The sequence below is a fragment of the Pyrus communis genome, chromosome 8 (genome assembly GCF_963583255.1).
Source record: "Pyrus communis chromosome 8, drPyrComm1.1, whole genome shotgun sequence".
NCBI classification, from domain to species: Eukaryota; Viridiplantae; Streptophyta; class Magnoliopsida; order Rosales; family Rosaceae; genus Pyrus; species Pyrus communis.
Genome location: NC_084810.1, coordinates 23150383 through 23169142, shown reverse-complemented (window position 1 = coordinate 23169142; position 18760 = coordinate 23150383). Strand labels below are relative to the sequence as shown.

At 38.6% G+C, this 18760-nt stretch overlaps 3 protein-coding genes across 3 annotated transcripts; all 3 read right to left on the bottom strand.

The window, feature by feature from the left end:
- Positions 1 to 3085: 3085 nt before the first annotated feature.
- Positions 3086 to 5748, bottom strand: LOC137743173 (SAGA-associated factor 11-like). The gene is made up of 3 exons (XM_068483065.1): positions 5637 to 5748; positions 3375 to 3529; positions 3086 to 3268 (listed from the first exon to the last, which is right to left on the bottom strand). Exons 1-3 carry the CDS (start codon positions 5746 to 5748, stop codon positions 3086 to 3088), a joined length of 450 nt encoding a protein of 149 aa, XP_068339166.1.
- On the bottom strand, positions 5502 to 11881 carry LOC137743171 (uncharacterized). The gene is made up of 10 exons (XM_068483064.1): positions 11642 to 11881; positions 8202 to 10829; positions 7940 to 8072; positions 7736 to 7824; positions 7228 to 7475; positions 7012 to 7098; positions 6825 to 6924; positions 6512 to 6719; positions 6268 to 6400; positions 5502 to 5983 (listed from the first exon to the last, which is right to left on the bottom strand). The coding sequence occupies exons 1-10, from the start codon at positions 11726 to 11728 to the stop codon at positions 5776 to 5778; spliced, it is 3921 nt and encodes a 1306-aa protein (XP_068339165.1). The 5' UTR covers positions 11729 to 11881; the 3' UTR covers positions 5502 to 5775.
- A 4270-nt stretch (positions 11882 to 16151) lies between these two features.
- On the bottom strand, positions 16152 to 18149 carry LOC137741333 (gibberellin 2-beta-dioxygenase 6). Its single transcript, XM_068481060.1, has 3 exons — positions 17654 to 18149; positions 16759 to 17089; positions 16152 to 16555 (listed from the first exon to the last, which is right to left on the bottom strand). Exons 1-3 carry the CDS (start codon positions 18094 to 18096, stop codon positions 16337 to 16339), a joined length of 993 nt encoding a protein of 330 aa, XP_068337161.1. The 5' UTR covers positions 18097 to 18149; the 3' UTR covers positions 16152 to 16336.
- Positions 18150 to 18760: the final 611 nt, after the last annotated feature.

Here is an 18760-nt window from a genome sequence, read left to right as displayed (position 1 = left end):
TTCTCCTATTAATCTTTCTTTTAAAACCTCTAGTAACGCATCACGGGGTGTCTACGCTCTATAGCCCATGTGAACGTTAAAAAATTAAAAAAATCTATAGCTCATGTGAACATTAAAAAATTAAAAAAGAATTAAGAATAATTCTCACTTTACTACCTATCCTGAAATTCCAACTTTTGAAACTTTCTATGTGCTCACTTGGATTGGGGATGCCGTCTAGTGATGCATAAGTTGTACGGTGCACATGAACAAGAATTTTTTTTTATTTTATTTTTTAATTAAGAAACGAACTTAATTAAGGTACAATTTGTAGGGGTTGAGAAAAAGTGACCTCGTTTAAAACTTTGCTTTAGGAGAGTATGTGAGATTAAAGCCCGAATAAAAAAGAAAAAAACTTAATTCTCATTTTAGTATTTTGAAATATCATGATTTTAAAATTTTTATACATTAAGTTTTTTTTCATCACAACCTCATACATAAAAGTAAGGATTGTGGGACACTTTTATCTCGACTATGCGGGACCTACCGTGCCATGTTTTTGCATAGTCATCGTCTAGTGGCATACCATGTCACATCCCGGCCCGGGGCGGATCACTTCCCGGGCCCACTCCACCACCGTAGCACGATATTGTCCGCTTTAGGCTGACCATTCCCTCACGGTTTTGTTTTTGGGAATTCACGAGCAACTTCCCTGTGGGTCATCCATTATGGGATTGCTCTAACCCCCTTCTTGCTTAACTTCAGAGTTCCTACGGAACCCGAAGCTAGTGAGCTCCGAAAAGGCCTCGTGCTAGGTAGAGATGAGAATATACATATAAGGATCACCCCTGGGCAATGTAGGATGTCACAATCCACCCCCCTTAAGGGCCCGACGTCCTCGTCGGCACACCACGACCAGGGTTAGGCTCTGATACCAAATTTCACATCCCGGCCCGGGCGGGACGACTTCCCGGGCCCGCTCCACCACCGTAGCACGATATTGTCCGCTTTGGGCCCCCACCACGCCCTCACGGTTTTGTTTTTGGGAACTCACACGAGAACTTCCCGATGGGTCACCCATCCTAGGAATACTCTCGCGCGCTTCTCACTTAACTTCGGAGTTCCCATGGAACTCGAAGCCAGTGAGCTCCCAAAAGGCCTGGTGCTAGGTAAGGATGGGAATATACATTTAAGGATCACTCCGAAGTTAAGCGAGAAGGGGGCTAGAGCAATCCCATGATGGGTGACCCACTGGGAAGTTGCTCGTGACTTCCCAAAAACAAAACCGTGAGGGAATGGTAAGCCCAAAGCGGACAATATCGTGCTACAGTGGTGGAGCAGGCCCGGGAAGTGGTCCCCCTGGTAGCACGAGGCCTTTTGGGAGCTCACTGGCTTCGGGTTTTGTAGGAACTCCGAAGTTAAGCGAGAATGGGGCTAGAGCAATCCCATGATGGGTGACCCACTGAGAAGTTGCTCGTGAGTTCCCAAAAACAAAACCGTGAGGGAATGGTAAGCCCAAAGCGGACAATATCGTGCTACGGTGGTGGAGCGGGCCCGAGAAGTGATCCGGCCCGGGCCGGGATGTGACAATTTGGTATTGTGACATCCCACATCGCCCAGGGGTGATCCTTATATGTATATTCTCATCTCTACCTAGCACGAGGCCTTTTCAGAGCTCACTAGCTTCGGGTTCCATAGGAACTCCGAAGTTAAGCGAGAAGGGGGCTAGAGCAATCCCATGATGGGTGACCCACTGGGAAGTTGCTCGTGAGTTCCCAAAAACAAAACCGTGAATGAATGGTAAGCCTAAAGCAAACAATATCGTGCTACGGTGGTGGAGCGGGCCCGGGAAGTGATCCGCCCCGAGCTGGGATGTGACAATTTGGTATCAGAGCTTAACCCTGGCCTCGTGTGTGCCGACGAGGACGTCGGGCCCCTAAGGGGGGTGGATTGTGACATCCCACATCGCCCAGGGGAGTGATCCTTAAATGTATATTCCCATCCTTACCTAGCACGAGGCCTTTTGGGAGCTCACTGGCTTCGGGTTCCATGGGAACTCCGAAGTTAAGCGAGAAGCGCGCGAGAGCATTCCCAGGATGGGTGACCCATCGGGAAGTTCTCGTGTGAGTTCCCAAAAAAAAAAAACCGTGAGGGCGTGGTGGGGGCCTAAAGCGGACAATATCGTGCTACGGTGGTGGAGCGGGCCTGGGAAGTCATCCCGCCCGGGGCGGGATGTGACATACCATGTCATCAATTAAATTAGTATTTGACAAAAAGACTAACGGAAGTATGAAAGTGTCACAGAATTTAAACTTTAGGTATGAAAGTGGGATGGAAAAAATATTAAGTATGAAAGTTGGAATTTCATGATACTTTAAGGTATTAAAGTAAGAGTTACCTATAATTTTTTTTATTTTTTTAAATTCCACGTGAGCCCAAATTGATAGATGGCACCTAGTAATTGTCCACGTAAGTGCAACGTCACGGGTTAACGGAGGTTTCTTACGGAACTAACATATGAATGAAAGTGCCCTACAATTCTCACTTTAGCTTACAAGACTGTGACGAAAAAAAACTAAAATGTATGAAATTTTGAAAACTACAATATTTCAAGGTAAAAAGGTAAGAATTACCGGAGAAAAAAAATTACCACAACTCAAAAGCCAATTTCATATTTACTCAACGAGAAGCTGAGGTTGGAGACTGATAGCTTGATGTCGTATTGCAACACGCATTCCACTCCTCAGTCTAAACTCTAAACATGAGTCATTAACGGAATAGAGAATGCGTAAGTTGTCGATACCTCCTTAATTCGGCAATTAATCTCTTCAATTTGGGATTTTCTTGTGTTTGTATTCATAATTTGACAGCTTACATTGAGCAAACAATTAGATTTAGTTTGGAGACAAAACCAACTTTTAAGAGATTTAGAATTATCATTCAAGATATGGTCAAGAATGTTGTATACAAGGCGCTTTTCTTCGTACTGGAAAAAGACTGCTATTCAAAATGTGGCTTCATTTTCCACAAACATCACGAACTAAGCAAGTATGCAAGATCCATTGCATCCAAGTAACTTGGGGAGCTCACCAGTGCTTAACCTGTTTCATGGCTCTTCCAATGCACCATTCGAGTACTCCTCACCAGCAACACCCGATGCTCCATTTGATAACTGGCTTATACTATTGGAACTTGAATATTTTGAGTATGTGGAAGCAGGGTTTCCCCATGAATTATGAGTATGTGCAGCCGGGGTACTTCTTGTCACCTTAAGGTGAGCCTTCCTACCCTGCAGTGGAGCAACAAATCACATTATCTATTAGTCTGTCGTTTAAGGACGTCACAAATAAAAACTAGGGAAATGTCTACTATTTGAAAATATGATGGATAATTACCTTTCCCATACACTTCTCCAAATGAGGAGCAAACCTCCCATCCATGATAGACCGACCGCAATTCATGCACACAAAACACTTCGCTATTCGATGACACTCAGATGCTACATCAACAATAATCGAATCGAGGAGATCCCCAAAACATGAGATGAAAGCTACAACCACAAGCCAACAAATTATGACAAAGCAAGATATCTACAACTTACTAGTATAGAACCACTTAGCCATTAAAGTCATTAGAATAATGTGTGATTCCAAAAGGTCAAAGAATAGATGAATGTGAAATCATCTACACATGGACAAAATGCATCTTCTTGCAATTTTTTTTTTAATTCTTTTATTGACGAGACACTATTCTAAACTACCATAATTTAAGAGGTGGAGAATACGAACTAGGCTGCAAAGGGAAGGCATAATGTCATAACCAATTGGCCTAACCCAAGTCTCCATCTCAAAGCATCTAAACCCATAACAACTCAAAACCCACAAAAATGTCCCAACCCATTTCTCAAACAAATTCAAACCAAAAGTTCAAAATTCTTCAACTTCTTCCGGGTCTAAAAGCAAAAGGAAGCAAAATGAGCTGCTTTAAATGTGAAGGGGAAAATACTTTCTTCATTTGGAAGCGACATGGCGGAGCTAAATTGGTTTTATAAACCTACCCAAAATACAGCGCGAGGGTTGCACTACCTTCACAGCGGTGCCAAGGGCTTCACTGTCGGAGGGGAGGACCAGGGATTGCCTGGGCCTATCGTGGCTTTCTAAAACAAATATATATATTAGGGAATTATGCATCTTTGTATTGCTTCAAGTCCAGCTTTCCAAGTTTCAAGCATAACCCCATCTCCCAATTAGCTTTAATATTTTATCCATCTCCTTAACAGAAATTAATAGCATTTAAAATAAAGCAATATTTCGCCTTTCTTTGAATAGAAAACATTTAATTTTAAATATGAAAATTAAAAAAATTCCCCTTTTCTTTTTGAAATATCATACATTTTATAATCCTAAATTCGAAATCTATTCAACAAAGAAGTTTTAAATTTCTTTGTTTCTCTATTGTTTCTGCTCTATTCTACATATTACATGAGAATTATCGTTTGTAAAGTTTTTATTTATCGCATTGAGTTTAATAGTATAGGCAATGGGGTTATAATAAAACGATTTTAAAATATAAAAACTCGTCCAAGACAATTATAATTTTAGTGAGTACATAATATTATATGTGCATATGTTGTTTTAAATATTTGATTTTGATATATATATATTAGCTTTGTAAATACCATCAGCTTAAAAAAAATTGAAAAAAAAAAAAAACCTTTATGAGAGGCCCCTCCTCATCAAAAATTCTAGTTCCGCCACTGATCTTTAGGTACCTTTTTCAGTCTAATGAATTTTGTCTTATGTTTTTTTATGTTTTTGATGGTCTTGTTCTTTCGGTTTGTGGTTGTCATTACTTGCGTTTGTGTTTGAGATGTGCTATTTACAGTATTACCCAATTATGGATTTGTAAACATGTCATCAGAATGATTAGGATTTGATTGTCTACATTTTTTAGCAACATTTTATCCTTTGAAATTCCTCCACACCCCACCCCCCCCCCCCCCCCCCCCCAAAAAAAAAACAACAAAGACAATTCTCGCCTTCGCCATTATAGGCATACAATACAACCAAATTCTCCTAGTTGTGGCGTTCTTGTTCGTGGTTCATACAAAAATTTGTAAGAGTGTAACAGTGATTCAGATTCGTTATTTTCGATTAGGGTGTCTTATTAGAGTAGCTTTCAAATCAGTGCGAGTCAAGTGAAATCAAACTACATAGGAGCTAATTTTTTGTATAAAATGTATTATGAATGATGTGACCAGATGACCCTGTCAAAGTTTTTCTCCCTTTAGTAGCCTTATGCATCCTCCGCTGATCTGTCGAACATTGATCTTATACTTGCTTCTAAAATTAGTCATTTTGGGATTTAGAGCCAAGGGTTTTATTGAGTTTTATTCGGGCGGGGCTAGAGAGAGCAACTTTTATAGCATGACTTCACGGACATCATGACGTCCCGTGCCAATAATACAATCGTAAGTTTATCTTGACTTTCATTTTGTACATGACTTGAGACGTGAGTGAACTTCAGACATAAATTAGTTTGGCAAGCCTTGAACTTATTCTATAAACATGATCAAGCTGCATACATACAGATGATAAATACATCTCTAATCCAACGTTCAGTAGACAAAAAGAGCCCTGTATCTATCCAAGTTATACCTTCCCCTTCTAACTTCGAAGTTGTCAGTTGACTGGACTGCCAACATATGAACACCGACACCGAAGCTCTCCCCTTGTACGTCCAGAAACAAAAATTCAGGGCTCGTACCATCTCTATGCAACTACGGCCGGTTAAATACTAGACACTGCACAGCTGACCACATTTATTTTGATCATGTAGCGTGAGGTGATTTAGCATAACTTGGATTCCTTTTGTTGATATCCTCCTCCGCTTGTACTGCTTGTAGTACTTACGAGATACTTTGTTGCAGTCAGCATCCTCGAAGGAGGAGAATACTGGATTGCTCTCACCTGGGCATGGTCTACTTTGTTTACCTGCAGCGTTTCTGGTGAAAAATAGGAGAGTCAATAGTTTACTCTTTTATTCAAGTAACTTGAAGATCAAGTAAACTAAAATTAACGGTTGGCGTGCTATAGTGTGATTTTCCAATTTACTTTCTGTTATTGACCAATATTATTTACTGATCGTATGATGGATCCGAACAGCTTCAACCACAATCTGATACTAGGTCATGATTTTTAGTATTGAAGAACAATAGAACATTAATGCCGCGCGTGTTCTATTTTTCTTTTCAATATTCGAAGTATAAAGTAGTAAGGCGAGACATACTCTACTCCTTGGCACGCAATTCTGCCATCCTCAATTGGTTCTGCTTGATACACTTCAGAGACGGTAACGGACATATCAACGTCAGTATTATCACGACTTCCACAGATATCACCGTAAAGATCAAGCACGGTTCCTGCGAAACACCATAAAAGAATGTGGACGCTAGTTAATTAGTCTGGTAATTATGGATTTCATTTTGTTCGGGAAAAAAAAAAGAAGAAAAAAATTTGATCATAAAAGATACTTTTTAATGGCCTTGCTTCAGCTGGAGCATTCTTGTTTAACAGTTTCTGACACATAATGGTACCCTGAAAATCAAGGAAAGTATAATCCAGAAACTTTAGCCTCTCGGAAGGTGTCATCTTTGAGAACCCAAATGATGTCGTCCATGTGTTTAGCACGCTTGGTACGGCGGGCAAAACCAATCTCTCCACACCTAATTCCATAAGCATCTGACAGAATAAAGAATTTGGAGGCAATAATGAGAAATTAAGAAAATGACTTTCCAAGAAGGAACACAACAAAAATGAAACCCGCAGGAACATTCAACACGTTACCTTTTCAAGCTCATCCATTAATATACGACACATTCCAAGCCGACGATATTGAAATCTGGTAGCAACAAGAGGTACTTCTGCCACTTTGTCTCCGAAAATCCTTTGATCAAGAAACTACCAGTTTAGAAACAAATTACTTGTCCCACAAAGCTCATAAATTTTCAACTAGCAGCTAATTAAAGCTCACCTTACAGTAGCCGCAGTGATTAATTCATCATTTCTCTCCAAAAGCACAGTATAGAACCCTCGGAAGTTCAGGCGATTAAGATCTGACCTGGAATATTCCAGAAACTGGCCTTAGAAAGTGAACATATGCCTCATGTGCTAAGCTCAAATATTAGCAGTATGTTAGCAAGTCACGAAAGCAAAAGAAATTGTGACGTTGACAGTAAGAATTTCCCACCCTCTACTGAAGATGACATCTTCTACAAGATCTCTCCTGGTAAGAGGTTCCTTAACAGGCACAAAACACTCATGCATCACATCAAGAGCAACATTGAGCTTGCTATAACACTCCGTCAAGGCATCATCAGTATCATGTTCATCGGTAGCATGGGTATCACACTTGTTGAACTTCAACAGTGACCAAGATAGATTGTCATCACCCACTGGAATTTGTTTTCCTAAACGCTCGTCTAGGTTGAAAGATATCTGAAAATTTGAAACAGTCAAATCAACATCACATGGAGAGAGCAAGTAGCTCGTGGATGGAACGTTAGAGTAAATAAGATCCATAATTCACCTAAAACATCTGACACAAAAAAACGTGAGACTGAGCTTATTTAGAATAATTTTGATTGAATTTAGAAAGGATAAAAGCGATACTTCTGAATTTTTCGCAAATCAGGCTAGGAAACAAGCAACTAAGTTCAAAAAGAGGACTGAAAAAAATTGATGGCATGTTGGGATACCTTTTTACAGTTTTTGCTGCAATACCAGTTTCCTTCTGGATCACTTTTGTTTTCTTCTGCGCCTCTTTTTCTCAGGCACCCTTTGTGATCTACAACAAATAGGGGAACACTAAAATTACAAACTTTTTGAAGATGTGACGATGTACACGAAGTTCACAGGCATGCATTTTCTATAACAGGTGAAACAGATAACGGTCATCCTACATTTATGCTCGCATTGACCACAGGTGAGAACATAATTATCATCCACAACAGACTCTTTCTCTTCTTTAAAGTTCTTTTGTCCACAAATTCCACAACGGCAAGATGAACAGAACCAGTCACCGTCTGGAACAGCCTGCAGAAGCAAAAACATTTAAGACCAAGAAAAGAAGTCAAGAATCTCAATCATTTTTGTCAAAAGGATAAAAAAGAGGAAACGAAACAATACACAAAGTACTAGAAATACTCGAGGAAAGCAATCTACCTTCAAGCCAAGGCATTTTTTGTGAAATGATGATGGACATTGATCACATAAAATTAGGTCACCACCAAAGTGACACACAGTGCAAATGTAATCATTCTCACCTCGGCACCAATTGCCCTTCATCCTATCACGTGGTTGTTTTCGGAAGTTCCTCTCCCTTCTTTCATGCATAATTTGCACCTGGCAATCTAAGAGAGACCTACCATCTTCCAAGAAAATATTGGCATAAGGTCTGTGGTTACTACTGCCAGCGTGATGCCCAAAGGAACTAAGAGTATACACCTCTGTGCAACAGCTGCACCTGATCCCCTCACGAGTTATCTTCCCTTGTTTCATTGGATGACTATCCTTTGTGCTCCGATAATTTACTTTTTCCCTTGGAGAAACCATGTTATTGTCTATCAACCAAGATAAGACATTGCGAGGATTCTTGTGTGAGGAGGTTGCTTCCTGCACCCGTTTGCTTGACCTGAGCACACGAGTTGGCTGACTACCACCCAATTCATCTCTTAACCCATCCAAAGCTCCAGATCCCCTTCTCCTTTTGAACTTTGGAGGGTTGGCACATTGATCCTTTAGACATCTTAGTTTTTCATCACCTATTAACTCTGTTGGTCCGTATTTTCTCTTTTTTGGGCATTTTCTACTACCATGAACTTTCACATTACCAATCTCCACAAGATTACTTGCCTGTGACATGCTAACAGTATCTCTAGACCAATTTTTGGACACAGTTTTCGATGGTACCCAGCCTTCATGATTAACCAAATTACTTGCTGTAGAGCATATTCTGTTTCTAGTGGACTGGCCCTCGTCTTCCTCAATGACATACATGCATTCAGCAGGTCTCTCTACAAAATCTCCATCCATACAGCTTTTGCATGCACTATAAAGTGTAAAATGCACCACTCCCTTGGGTGATTTGTAGCACAAGTTCTTTGAATTTCTACTTGCGTACAAGAACACCCACCCAACAGCTGAGAGGTGCTTCTTTGCTTTTGATACCATTTTTCGTACTTTCTTCTTCGTTCCCTTGGCCATTGCATGGTTATAATATTCCACAACTGCTTCATGGCAATATTCAGGTTTGTAAATAAATTCTTCGTGGTAAGAAGACCCTGACATCTGAGGACAATAACTAGGATGATGACTCTCTTGTGGTTGTTCAATGAGAAGAGTCTGTTCTTCTGAACAATGCAAACCCTGGGTTGCATCTTCAGAGATTGAAAGTGTATCTCTCTTGGGTTTCTTCAACTTCTTACACACTTGAAAAAGAGAGTACTCGTATTCTCCTCTGTCAGGACACAAGTACCGGTATCTGTAGTTGCCCTTATCAATTGCAAATTCCATTTTCCACCCCAAATATTGAAGATACTGCCTAACAGCTGTCACTTTGAAATTAGAACGCTTATTCAAATATTCATCAACAGAGTCAGGGCAATATATAGCTTGAGGGTCGAAAGGTAGCCAATTAAGGGTACTTTTGCTTCTGGAATTAAAACTACGAATTCCACCATTTCTGATACCAGAATTGACACAAGAATTCCCATCAAGATTAGAAGGAAATGCTGACAAAACCTGAGGTAGAACAGACACTCCTTTATTTTGGAAAAATATATTTGAGCACTCCAAACTATTCATATCTGGTATGTCATCCCCTGCCGCAGAGATCAATTTAGCCATATAAGATTTCTTGTGAACCTGCTGCGCGGAGGCAGAGTCTGGATTAATAGACAAACCCCCATCTACATCTTGTTCATCAATAAACTCAGCATTGCAGTTCAGTACACAGTTAATTACATTCTTGAAAGTATCTTCATGACCAACTAACGGATCTCTATACAGCGGGTTGTGGACAGGTACAATAGCTGAAGAGTCAACCATATTTTCTTTAGGATTCATATTAGCATCAGAGGAAAAATGAGCTGACTCCAATTCTACCTGGGTTTCTAGTGACAAGCATCCTGACTTGTCTAAAACACCTAATAGTTCATCAACTGTGATGCTTATGTTATCATCAATGACCTCCAACACCAACTCTTCCCACAGATGTCTCATTGGAGAAGTCCACTCCTTGACATTCTCAAATCCCTTTTTTTCTCGAACATCATACCAAATTTGCTTCACAGAAACAGCAATGTACCTCTCGTTATCATATTTCTCAAGCAACTCAAGCAACACCCAAGTACCGCGTCGCTTCCAATTCTCAGTAACCTCATCCCAGTCGTGAGTAATTCGGATAGTGTCAATCTGAGCATTTAATTCATCACCCAAATCCGGGAAGAAGATCCTTCTCTCCTCCGAACCATCTTCATGATCGAAGATGACACCTTCCCACCAACCGTCCTCATGAAACACATCCACACAGAGTCCATAGGGAAGGTCCCATTCCCCTGGCTGAATGTGAGGTGGCGTTGGCCTTATACACCCGCGATAGTTACTCCCGTTCCCAGTGAATGAACCAATGCCATCCAAAATGGGTGAAACAGACACAACATCAACCAGATTACCAGACTCATCGTCACATAGAAGATGTTTGTATTGAACTTGACGATGACCTTGCTTATTGCATGCAATGACAATCCCAGGGTGCCATGACCCCTGAAACCCAGCTTCTACACTCCTCACCTGCAAAAGTTGATATTTTTACTTTAAAAAACAAAACCTGAAATTACTAATGAACAATTTCCCACATCTACACTGAATACCCCCAATAGAAAACATTAAAGCAAACTACAGAATGAGGTCAACCTCCATTACCTTACTGAGAAATCAAGATCAAACATTGCATAAATGGCGAAACAAACCGAAAGAAGCCATAGATGCTCAATAATAATGAGAGTAACATTAAAGGCAAGGTAGCCACAATCAGTTTGGAGAATTTGACATGAATCCAAAAGCTAATACAAAAAAAGAAAAAGGCTTTGTCTTGAACCCAGAAATTAATTATAAAAAAGCAGGAAAAAAAAAAACAAATCAACAGAAAGGCAAAACAAAATTTCCCAAAAGAGACCAGCAAAAAATTGAAATTAAAACCAAATATAGAAGAAAAAAAAACAAAAAACACACCAAATTTTTACTTGGATGCTCTACCAGGCCAAATCAGTCTTTCAATCTCAGCCGTTTAAGAAAATGCATTGGTTCCCAGATTGGACCACATCATCTACCAGTCTTCTTCCCCACAAAAACAAAAATAACTCAAATAAAGAAAAAAACCCATTTTACAGAAAACCAGTGCAATCGGCCACCATGCATGCCTCTTCGAGTCCAAAACATTCAACAATCAGCTTAATTGACTTCATAAACTATCAAAAAATTCGAATTGACCCATAAAAAAAATCAGAAAATAAAAAATCCCCAAAATAGACGAGAATCACAGCCCAAAAACTCGAATTTCTCAAAAACCCAGAAACAAAAAAGCTGGAAGAAGGTGGCATTACCTCAACTTGGGCACCAACGAGAAGCTTTCGTCGATTGTGAGTCCTGCGTTTTCGTTTTTTGGGCTCTTCGAGCTCCATGACCGCCATTGAAGAGCCAGAGAGAGAGCTGATGGTTGAGAGAGTGAGTGAGAGAGAGAGAATGCTTTTTGGGTTTTCGAAATTTGGGAAAATTGGAAATAAAAATTTCACTGGAAATTGGAGTCTCCCTTCTCTCTCGCTCTATTGGGCTTATCACTCTCTCTCTCTCTCTCTCTCTCTCTCTCCTCGTATTGCTTTGGCACCAAGTAACAGACTCAGAACTAGAGACTGAGACTCTGATGCTCTGCCACTGCAACCACTATAAATTTCTCTGTTCCCGCTTTAATTTTCCTCCACGTCATCTCCGTATGTACGAATTTCTGACGTGGCGGCATTCCATTTGTTTCGTCGTTCCATCTCTTTCGTACCGGTCCTTCTCTAGCAGATCAATTTCGGAAAAGATGGATGATCAGGTGCGGTGAGGAGCACGGCGGAAGGGTGTGGTGTTGGCCCGTCAGTTTTGGACCGTTGGTGTGGGAGTTATGGGTTAGGGATTCTCGCCATGAGTCTGTGGCCGTCGGATTGACTTGCACGGATTAGGGGGTGAGGGGAAAAGGAAACAAAAAAGGAGAGGCATTGACTGAGAATGTTTTAATGAAAATCAAAGTCTACTGCGGTCGAGAATCGCAAGTTAATGTTTTCACATAAATAAAAATCAATTTGGGACGGTTGGGATATAAATATTCTTTATTTTTGTTATCATAAATTTAATACATGTTAATTAAGATAAAGGTCACTCACAAAGTGAGTGCAGAAGATTTGAGCGCGTTGCAGTTTAATAATATATTTCTTCTCTTATAATCAATGGGTATCATGTTTGACTCATACAGCTGAAAATAACTTATTATACTTGTGTTAAGTTCACATCTTAACACTTGTCCACCAACTAACCAAAATCTTCTACGCCTATTTACGTATGTAACTTCTGTAACTTACTTATAATCTTGACACTTATCGACTAACTTAACAAAAAAATCTCTAAATAAAATGGGAAAATAATAAAATAAAAAAGGAGTAGCCGAGGTACTCGGTACTCTCCAATTTATTATTCTCCCTCCCAAAAAAAAAAAAATTCAAAACCCATAAACTAGTTTGGATGTTAGGTTGTATGCGCTAGGTCTTGCGGCGCTGCATCGACTCTGACGACAGCCGCCACCTGGGCCTCCGCCACCCCCGACGAATTCGATCCCATCCTTCACATCTCCCGCGTGATTCTCCCGGTTAATGCACTTTAGTAGAGGAAAATAAGAGTCGTTTCGGTCCATGTACTTTAGTAGAGGAAAATCGCCCTACAAATTCAATTTGAAGGAATTGGATGGAGGGAGAAAGGGGGTGTTGTGACCCTAGGTTGCACGCACATTCTAAAACTTGAAGTGTCTGAGTGTTCGACACATCGACACCTCTGGGACACGGTTTAGACACGTTCAAGATAGGCATGAACCTTTTTGTAAATTGAAAAAAATATTTGGGGGCATTTTAGAAATATTGAAACCAAAACCTAACGAGTCCCCGACGTGAACCTAGTTTGTTGCTTAATTTATTTCAGGAAATGAGTGATATATTATAAATTCGAAGTATTGTTTTTAATATATGTAATATTTATTATATTTTAATCGTCGTGTCCTAACTTGTATCTGTGTCCTTATGTTTTGAAATTTGTTAGATCCCCGTATCGTCATGTCGCGTGTCGCCGCATCCCTGTTTGTGCAACATAGGTGTTGTCGACCGGTGGTGGTGTTCAGGATTGGCCCATTGGGTCTAGACTTCTTATTTTGTTGACCTTTTGTTTTTATTTTTAATATAACATTCAAGACATTTGACAGAGTCAAATGGTGTTACATTCTGAAACATGTGTCAAAAAATTAAATGGACTACAAAGATGCCATATACAAAATAAGTTCAAAAGATTTGAACTCATTTCGTGAACATAAAAAACAAAGTCTAACAATTCTCAAATAGAGAAATGCTAAGGATACTTTTTCAAAAGTGATAGATTTTTCAGTGTGATCGGAATACGGAGTGGTACATCACGTGTCATTATACAAATGATGTAATATGTGTGTTAAAAAATTAATAACTTAAAAAATAAAATTTCTCATCACTTATATAAAAACACATAGTGTACCATTTGTATTCCGGTTACAATGAAAATTTTCTCCTCAGATGTGAGACTTTTCATAGACTCTCTAACACTTCACGCTTTTGACACAAGATTTTATATGTTGACATGAGAATTGATGTTAAACTGTTGGTGCTAAAGAGTTCATAAAAAAATCGCATTTTAAGAAAATCCGCTTAGCATTTCTATTTCAATTATAGTCAAACGAAGACTGAACTTTGATGTGTAGTCAAACTCGCTTATGTTTCATGACGTTTCCATGTTGAACATGCGGTGGAGATCATGCATATGACAGGACTAAGAGTTGCACAATAAATAATTTTTGTGAGTGTAAAACAAATGCGAAACATGCATCAAGGCAAATATAGGAATTGCATGATGAAGCTATGTTCCCTCATTCTATAGCGCATGAAATGCTTAATTTATCTTATGATAAAAAATTCTGTAGGGAAATTTAGATTAAATAATTTTAGTAAAGGTTTTAAGGAAAACTACCAATTTTTTCTCAATATATTTGGATTAAGCCACAAATTGGTTGCAAATACACTTGTAGTTGTAAGCATAGGAACATTTATATTTTAGACCCATTGCACATAACTCACAATCTGTTAGTGTCAGGGCCAGAATTTATTGTCGAAAATTTTCAAGTCACTGTTGAACAATGACCAATTAAACAATATGTAAAATTTTATCATCTTCAATTCTGTTTTGTTTGCGAATGTATATTTTTTGAGATGTATACACAACAAAATGAGGGGACTTATGAGAAAATTCATTACTAAATTTAATCAACAAGACGCAAAAAAATTTGATCGGCCATAAACGTGGTAACATTGAGTGACGAAGGAAAGTAGAGTGGCAAGCATCAAGTATAATTAATGTTGGAAAAATACACAAGAGAACAAAAAAAAAACACTCATTATAAGACATACCTCAGAATTAACAAATTTCGGATTACTGTTTCGTTCCTATGATTTTTTGCTTGAACTACGAGTGAAAAAGTAATCATGATGAGGATTCGGTTGTATCTAATCCAGTCGGTTAGATTGCCTACATACATATGTTCTCAGTTGTTTTCGGATCGATGTGTTACCCTATAAGGTCAACAAAGAGAGAGAAAACCATTTTAATATTGTGGTTGGAGAGGGAGCGAAAAAAGGGATATGCCCCGAAAATTCACAAGAATATTTCATTTTGATTTTCTCTAATTACTACAAAAAAATTAAGAGATATTTACTTAATCAAACACCCTAATTTGAGTTAATTAAATATTGTGATTTATTTAATTGAATAAACAAATCCAACAATTACATATAAAGTAAACAACGGCCAATTGCAGAGTTGAAAGTAAGTTCATAGCGTGTCCAAATTAATTTTAAATCGTGACACTTCAAACTACATGATCTAAATGATCTAAAGTGAAACTTTATCCAAACTACATGGACTAAAATCATACTTTTACCAAAATCTTAAATAATAAACATCAAAAGCATCTCCAACAGCTTTGCTAAACAAGGTTGTTTGGCTGTTTTAACGAAAAAAAATCACAAAATCTCATTTCCAAGACGATCAGTCTCTCACTAGATTTAGCATGAGGAAAGAGAGAACTTAACGGAAAAAAAACAAAGAAAAGGGAGAAGGGAAAAGGAAAGAGAACTTGACACAAACACACAAAAAAAAAAAAAAAAAAAAGGAAAACTAATGAAAATAATTTGAAAATTTGAGTTTTAACGATAAGGACAAAATAATAGATAAAGTGAATAGTACCAGGATTAACTTTTTGGTGTAAAAATGTGGTTTTTTGTTAAAATGAACAGTATCGCGAGCTTTTCGTTAAAACTTCCAAAAAAAGGAAAACTAATGAAAATGGCTTGAAAACTTTGAGTTACAAAAAAGGAAAACTAATGAAAATGACTTGAAAACTTTGAGTTTTAATGATAAAGACAAAATAAAGGATAAAGTGAATAGTATTAGGATTGACTTTTTAGTGTTAAAATGTGGTTTTTCGTTAAAGTATAGTACCATGGGTTTTTCGTTAAAACTCATTTTAAAAAAAAGAAGTGAACTTAACGGAAAAAAAAAAAAAAAAAAAACAAAGAAAAGTGGTTCTAGAAAGCTATGGAATCGTTGGGGTTAATTATTTATTTGAATTATTAATTAATAAAGTATTAAAAAGTTAAATTATTAAATAACAAAATATTGTTAAAAAAAATGTTATTGGAGATGATAAGTTAAACTGAATAATTATTTTAATTTTTACACACTGTTCATCAGCTATTTTAGCAGAAAGTTAAACTTCATTATTGGAGATGCTTTAAGTTAATTAGACCATTAACACAAAAGCCCAAATGCCCAAAGTAAATGAACAGAAAAGAAAAAAATAAAATAAAAGATTAAACAAAAAATGTGATTTCCTTGGAACCCACATTTTTCTCTGCATAGCTTACAAACATACTGTTATAGCCCATTTAACATGATCAATTAACAAACCCTCCTCACTAAGCTCTGAATCTCTCGAGCCCAACCTTATACCCAACACTCTTTAAATCTTTCTGCACTTCCTTCTGAAAGTCACCATATGTAAAGGGCTTGTAGTTTGAGCTCCGAATCACACTGCCTTCTCCAGGAAACACAAAGTAGCAGATTGAAATTCTCTCTTTGCTTCTGTTCACCTTCACTCTGTGCTTCACACTCTTGTATTTGTCGTCGCTTATCGCCTAAAACCGAAGCACAAATTCCGTCAACAAATATTCATCAAACAAACAAGAGCCATACTACAGTCAATCGTCTTCGCGCATGTGCGATTTTGACCAAAAATGAAGCTTACGTCTCATTTATGATCATAAATCGCTCACGCGTGCACAACCAACGGAACTTAGCAAAACCTAAGTAAGTAGTTACTTATGCTTAATCATATGACCTGCATCATGTCCCCGAGGTTGACAATTAGTGTGCTGGGAATTGGGTTTACATTGAACCACTCGGTGTCTTTGAGAACTTCGAGTCCACCGACATCATCTTGGTTTAGTATCGAGAGCACAGAGCTGTCAGTGTGGACGTCCATGCCCCATGCAGATGCAGATGCAGAGTTGGAGCAATGTGGTGGGTAGCGATATAGACGTACAAGGCCAGTGGGATTGGATAAGTGGGATTTGGATTCTATTGGATCCAATCCAAGGCTTTTTACCATTGCTTCAAATATAGTTGTGGCTAGCCTGGCTAGGTGTTTCCCATATTCTTCCAGCACAAGGCTTTTGAGACACAGAGAAATTATACCCTTTGTTAAACAAGTCCATGTATAAACGTAAAGAAATATTTAGCACCTTATATGTAAGAAATATTATCGTTTGTGTGTCGAACTGTAATTCTCAATTAAAATAAATTTCTTAATTATATGATTTCATAGAACTAGCACAAGACTTGTAAGACGAAAGAAATATTTTTTTGAAAAATTTATCATATGCTTTAGTATATGTGTGACATTATAATCTAGAGAAGTGACTACTTAATTGTAGCGGCAACGCAATATTTTAAATGAAAATAAGAGAAATCAACTAGAAGAAGAAAAGACGAGACCATTTTTCTTAAAGGTAAAACTAAGTGCTCATCTTTTTTTATCTAGGCAATTTTCTTATTTTTCTTCAAAATATCGTAGTACCTTTACATGTAAATAATCATTTTACACCAACTTTACACCTTCTACTACACCAAACAATCACCCAACCAATGCAATGTATATACATTAGAAACAAAATCGAATGGGGTCAAAAATTCCAAACCATGCTTTACAGCCCAATGAATGAAAAGAAATGTACCTGAAAGAAGCAACTGTGGGATTGTCAGTTTGGAATTGACTGAGTTGAGCTAGAGGGACATTCAGTCCTTCAACCCAATTGATATTCTGGAGGGTACTAGTACCCTTTGTTGATAAGGCTGCCCCAGATGGAGTAAGGGCAGGGGTACCCCAGAAGTAGGACAGAGGGCTGGTGATAAGGCTCTGTTTGGATTCAAACGGCAGGGAAAAAACCGCTTTGGCATGCTCTTCAAGTTGGGTCAAAAGGGTTGGAGGAACTCCATGGTTGACCAAACGAAAAATGCCCCAAAACTCACATGCCTCCCCAAGTTTCAGGCTCTGGAGATCCACCAGAGGAATCGGATCCTCCAAATCATGAACTGGGTTGACTTGGTCATCCGAATCAGCGGCCTGGGTTGAATCTATGTGTGAACGGAACAGAGGAGGGTAGGATTCAGAAGCCATTTTTTTCTCAGAACAATGGAGGTTATCGTCTTGTTGTTGGGCAGGAGGCTGATTCTTATAGCAAATGAGCAGCCAAGAGAATGGGACAGTAACCGTTTTATAGTGAGACGAAGGGCCATTTGTTTACTCTGGAAGTGGGACCAGGATGTTGTTTCTATATATTTTGGTGCCGACAGGTGTCCTAGGGTCCATTCTCTGACCCTAGACAAAATCTATGAAAAAAGAGATTGACAAAATGATGGATTGGAAAGGTGGCTCCTAAGTCCTAAATCAGTCATGGTTCTGCCTGTGCTCATGTGCTATTTTTACTGCTCAATGTTTAACCAAGATGTTGAAACTATTGGATGCATCCGAGTTTGAACGGTTAAATTATGATTGTCAGAATTTAGTCATACAAGTCTAGCCATCAATTACACTAATGCATGAAAGAACACTTGGTCTCGATGGAATTTTGGCATGCCGGTTGGGGGAGGGGAAGAGAGGGAGGAATCCATTTTCAGTTCGGAGCTTGTAGATTGGAGCAAAGGATGGGGTGGGATGGATTACATGAGGAAATGAGGTAGAAGGAAAGGGTGGGGGGAGATGGAAGTTTAGATTTGAAAGGGCACGGTCTGAGGAGTGGAAGTGTGGAAAACTAAATAACATACAAGCAGTAAAAAATAAA

Bases quoted from the DNA above. Each gene is read 5' to 3' on its own strand.
- LOC137743173 (XM_068483065.1), bottom strand. From the start codon at position 5,748: ATGGTACGAGCCCTGAATTTTTGTTTCTGGACGTACAAGGGGAGAGCT. The intron at 3,530-5,636 runs GTATAACTTGGA...TTGTGGTTGTAG, and splicing joins TTCGAAGTTAGAAGGGGAAG to CTTTCATCTCATGTTTTGGG. The intron at 3,269-3,374 runs GTAATTATCCAT...GCTCCACTGCAG, and splicing joins TGGAGAAGTGTATGGGAAAG to GGTAGGAAGGCTCACCTTAA.
- LOC137743171 (XM_068483064.1), bottom strand. From the start codon at position 11,728: ATGGCGGTCATGGAGCTCGAAGAGCCCAAAAAACGAAAACGCAGGACT. The intron at 7,476-7,735 runs GTATCCCAACAT...TCAAATTTTCAG, and splicing joins GCAGCAAAAACTGTAAAAAG to ATATCTTTCAACCTAGACGA. The intron at 6,401-6,511 runs GTATCTTTTATG...GGTGTTTCGCAG, and splicing joins TGAAGCAAGGCCATTAAAAA to GAACCGTGCTTGATCTTTAC.
- LOC137741333 (XM_068481060.1), bottom strand. From the start codon at position 18,096: ATGGCTTCTGAATCCTACCCTCCTCTGTTCCGTTCACACATAGATTCA. The intron at 17,090-17,653 runs GTACATTTCTTT...GTGTCTCAAAAG, and splicing joins CCCACAGTTGCTTCTTTCAG to CCTTGTGCTGGAAGAATATG. The intron at 16,556-16,758 runs GTCATATGATTA...CTTCGGTTTTAG, and splicing joins ACCTCGGGGACATGATGCAG to GCGATAAGCGACGACAAATA.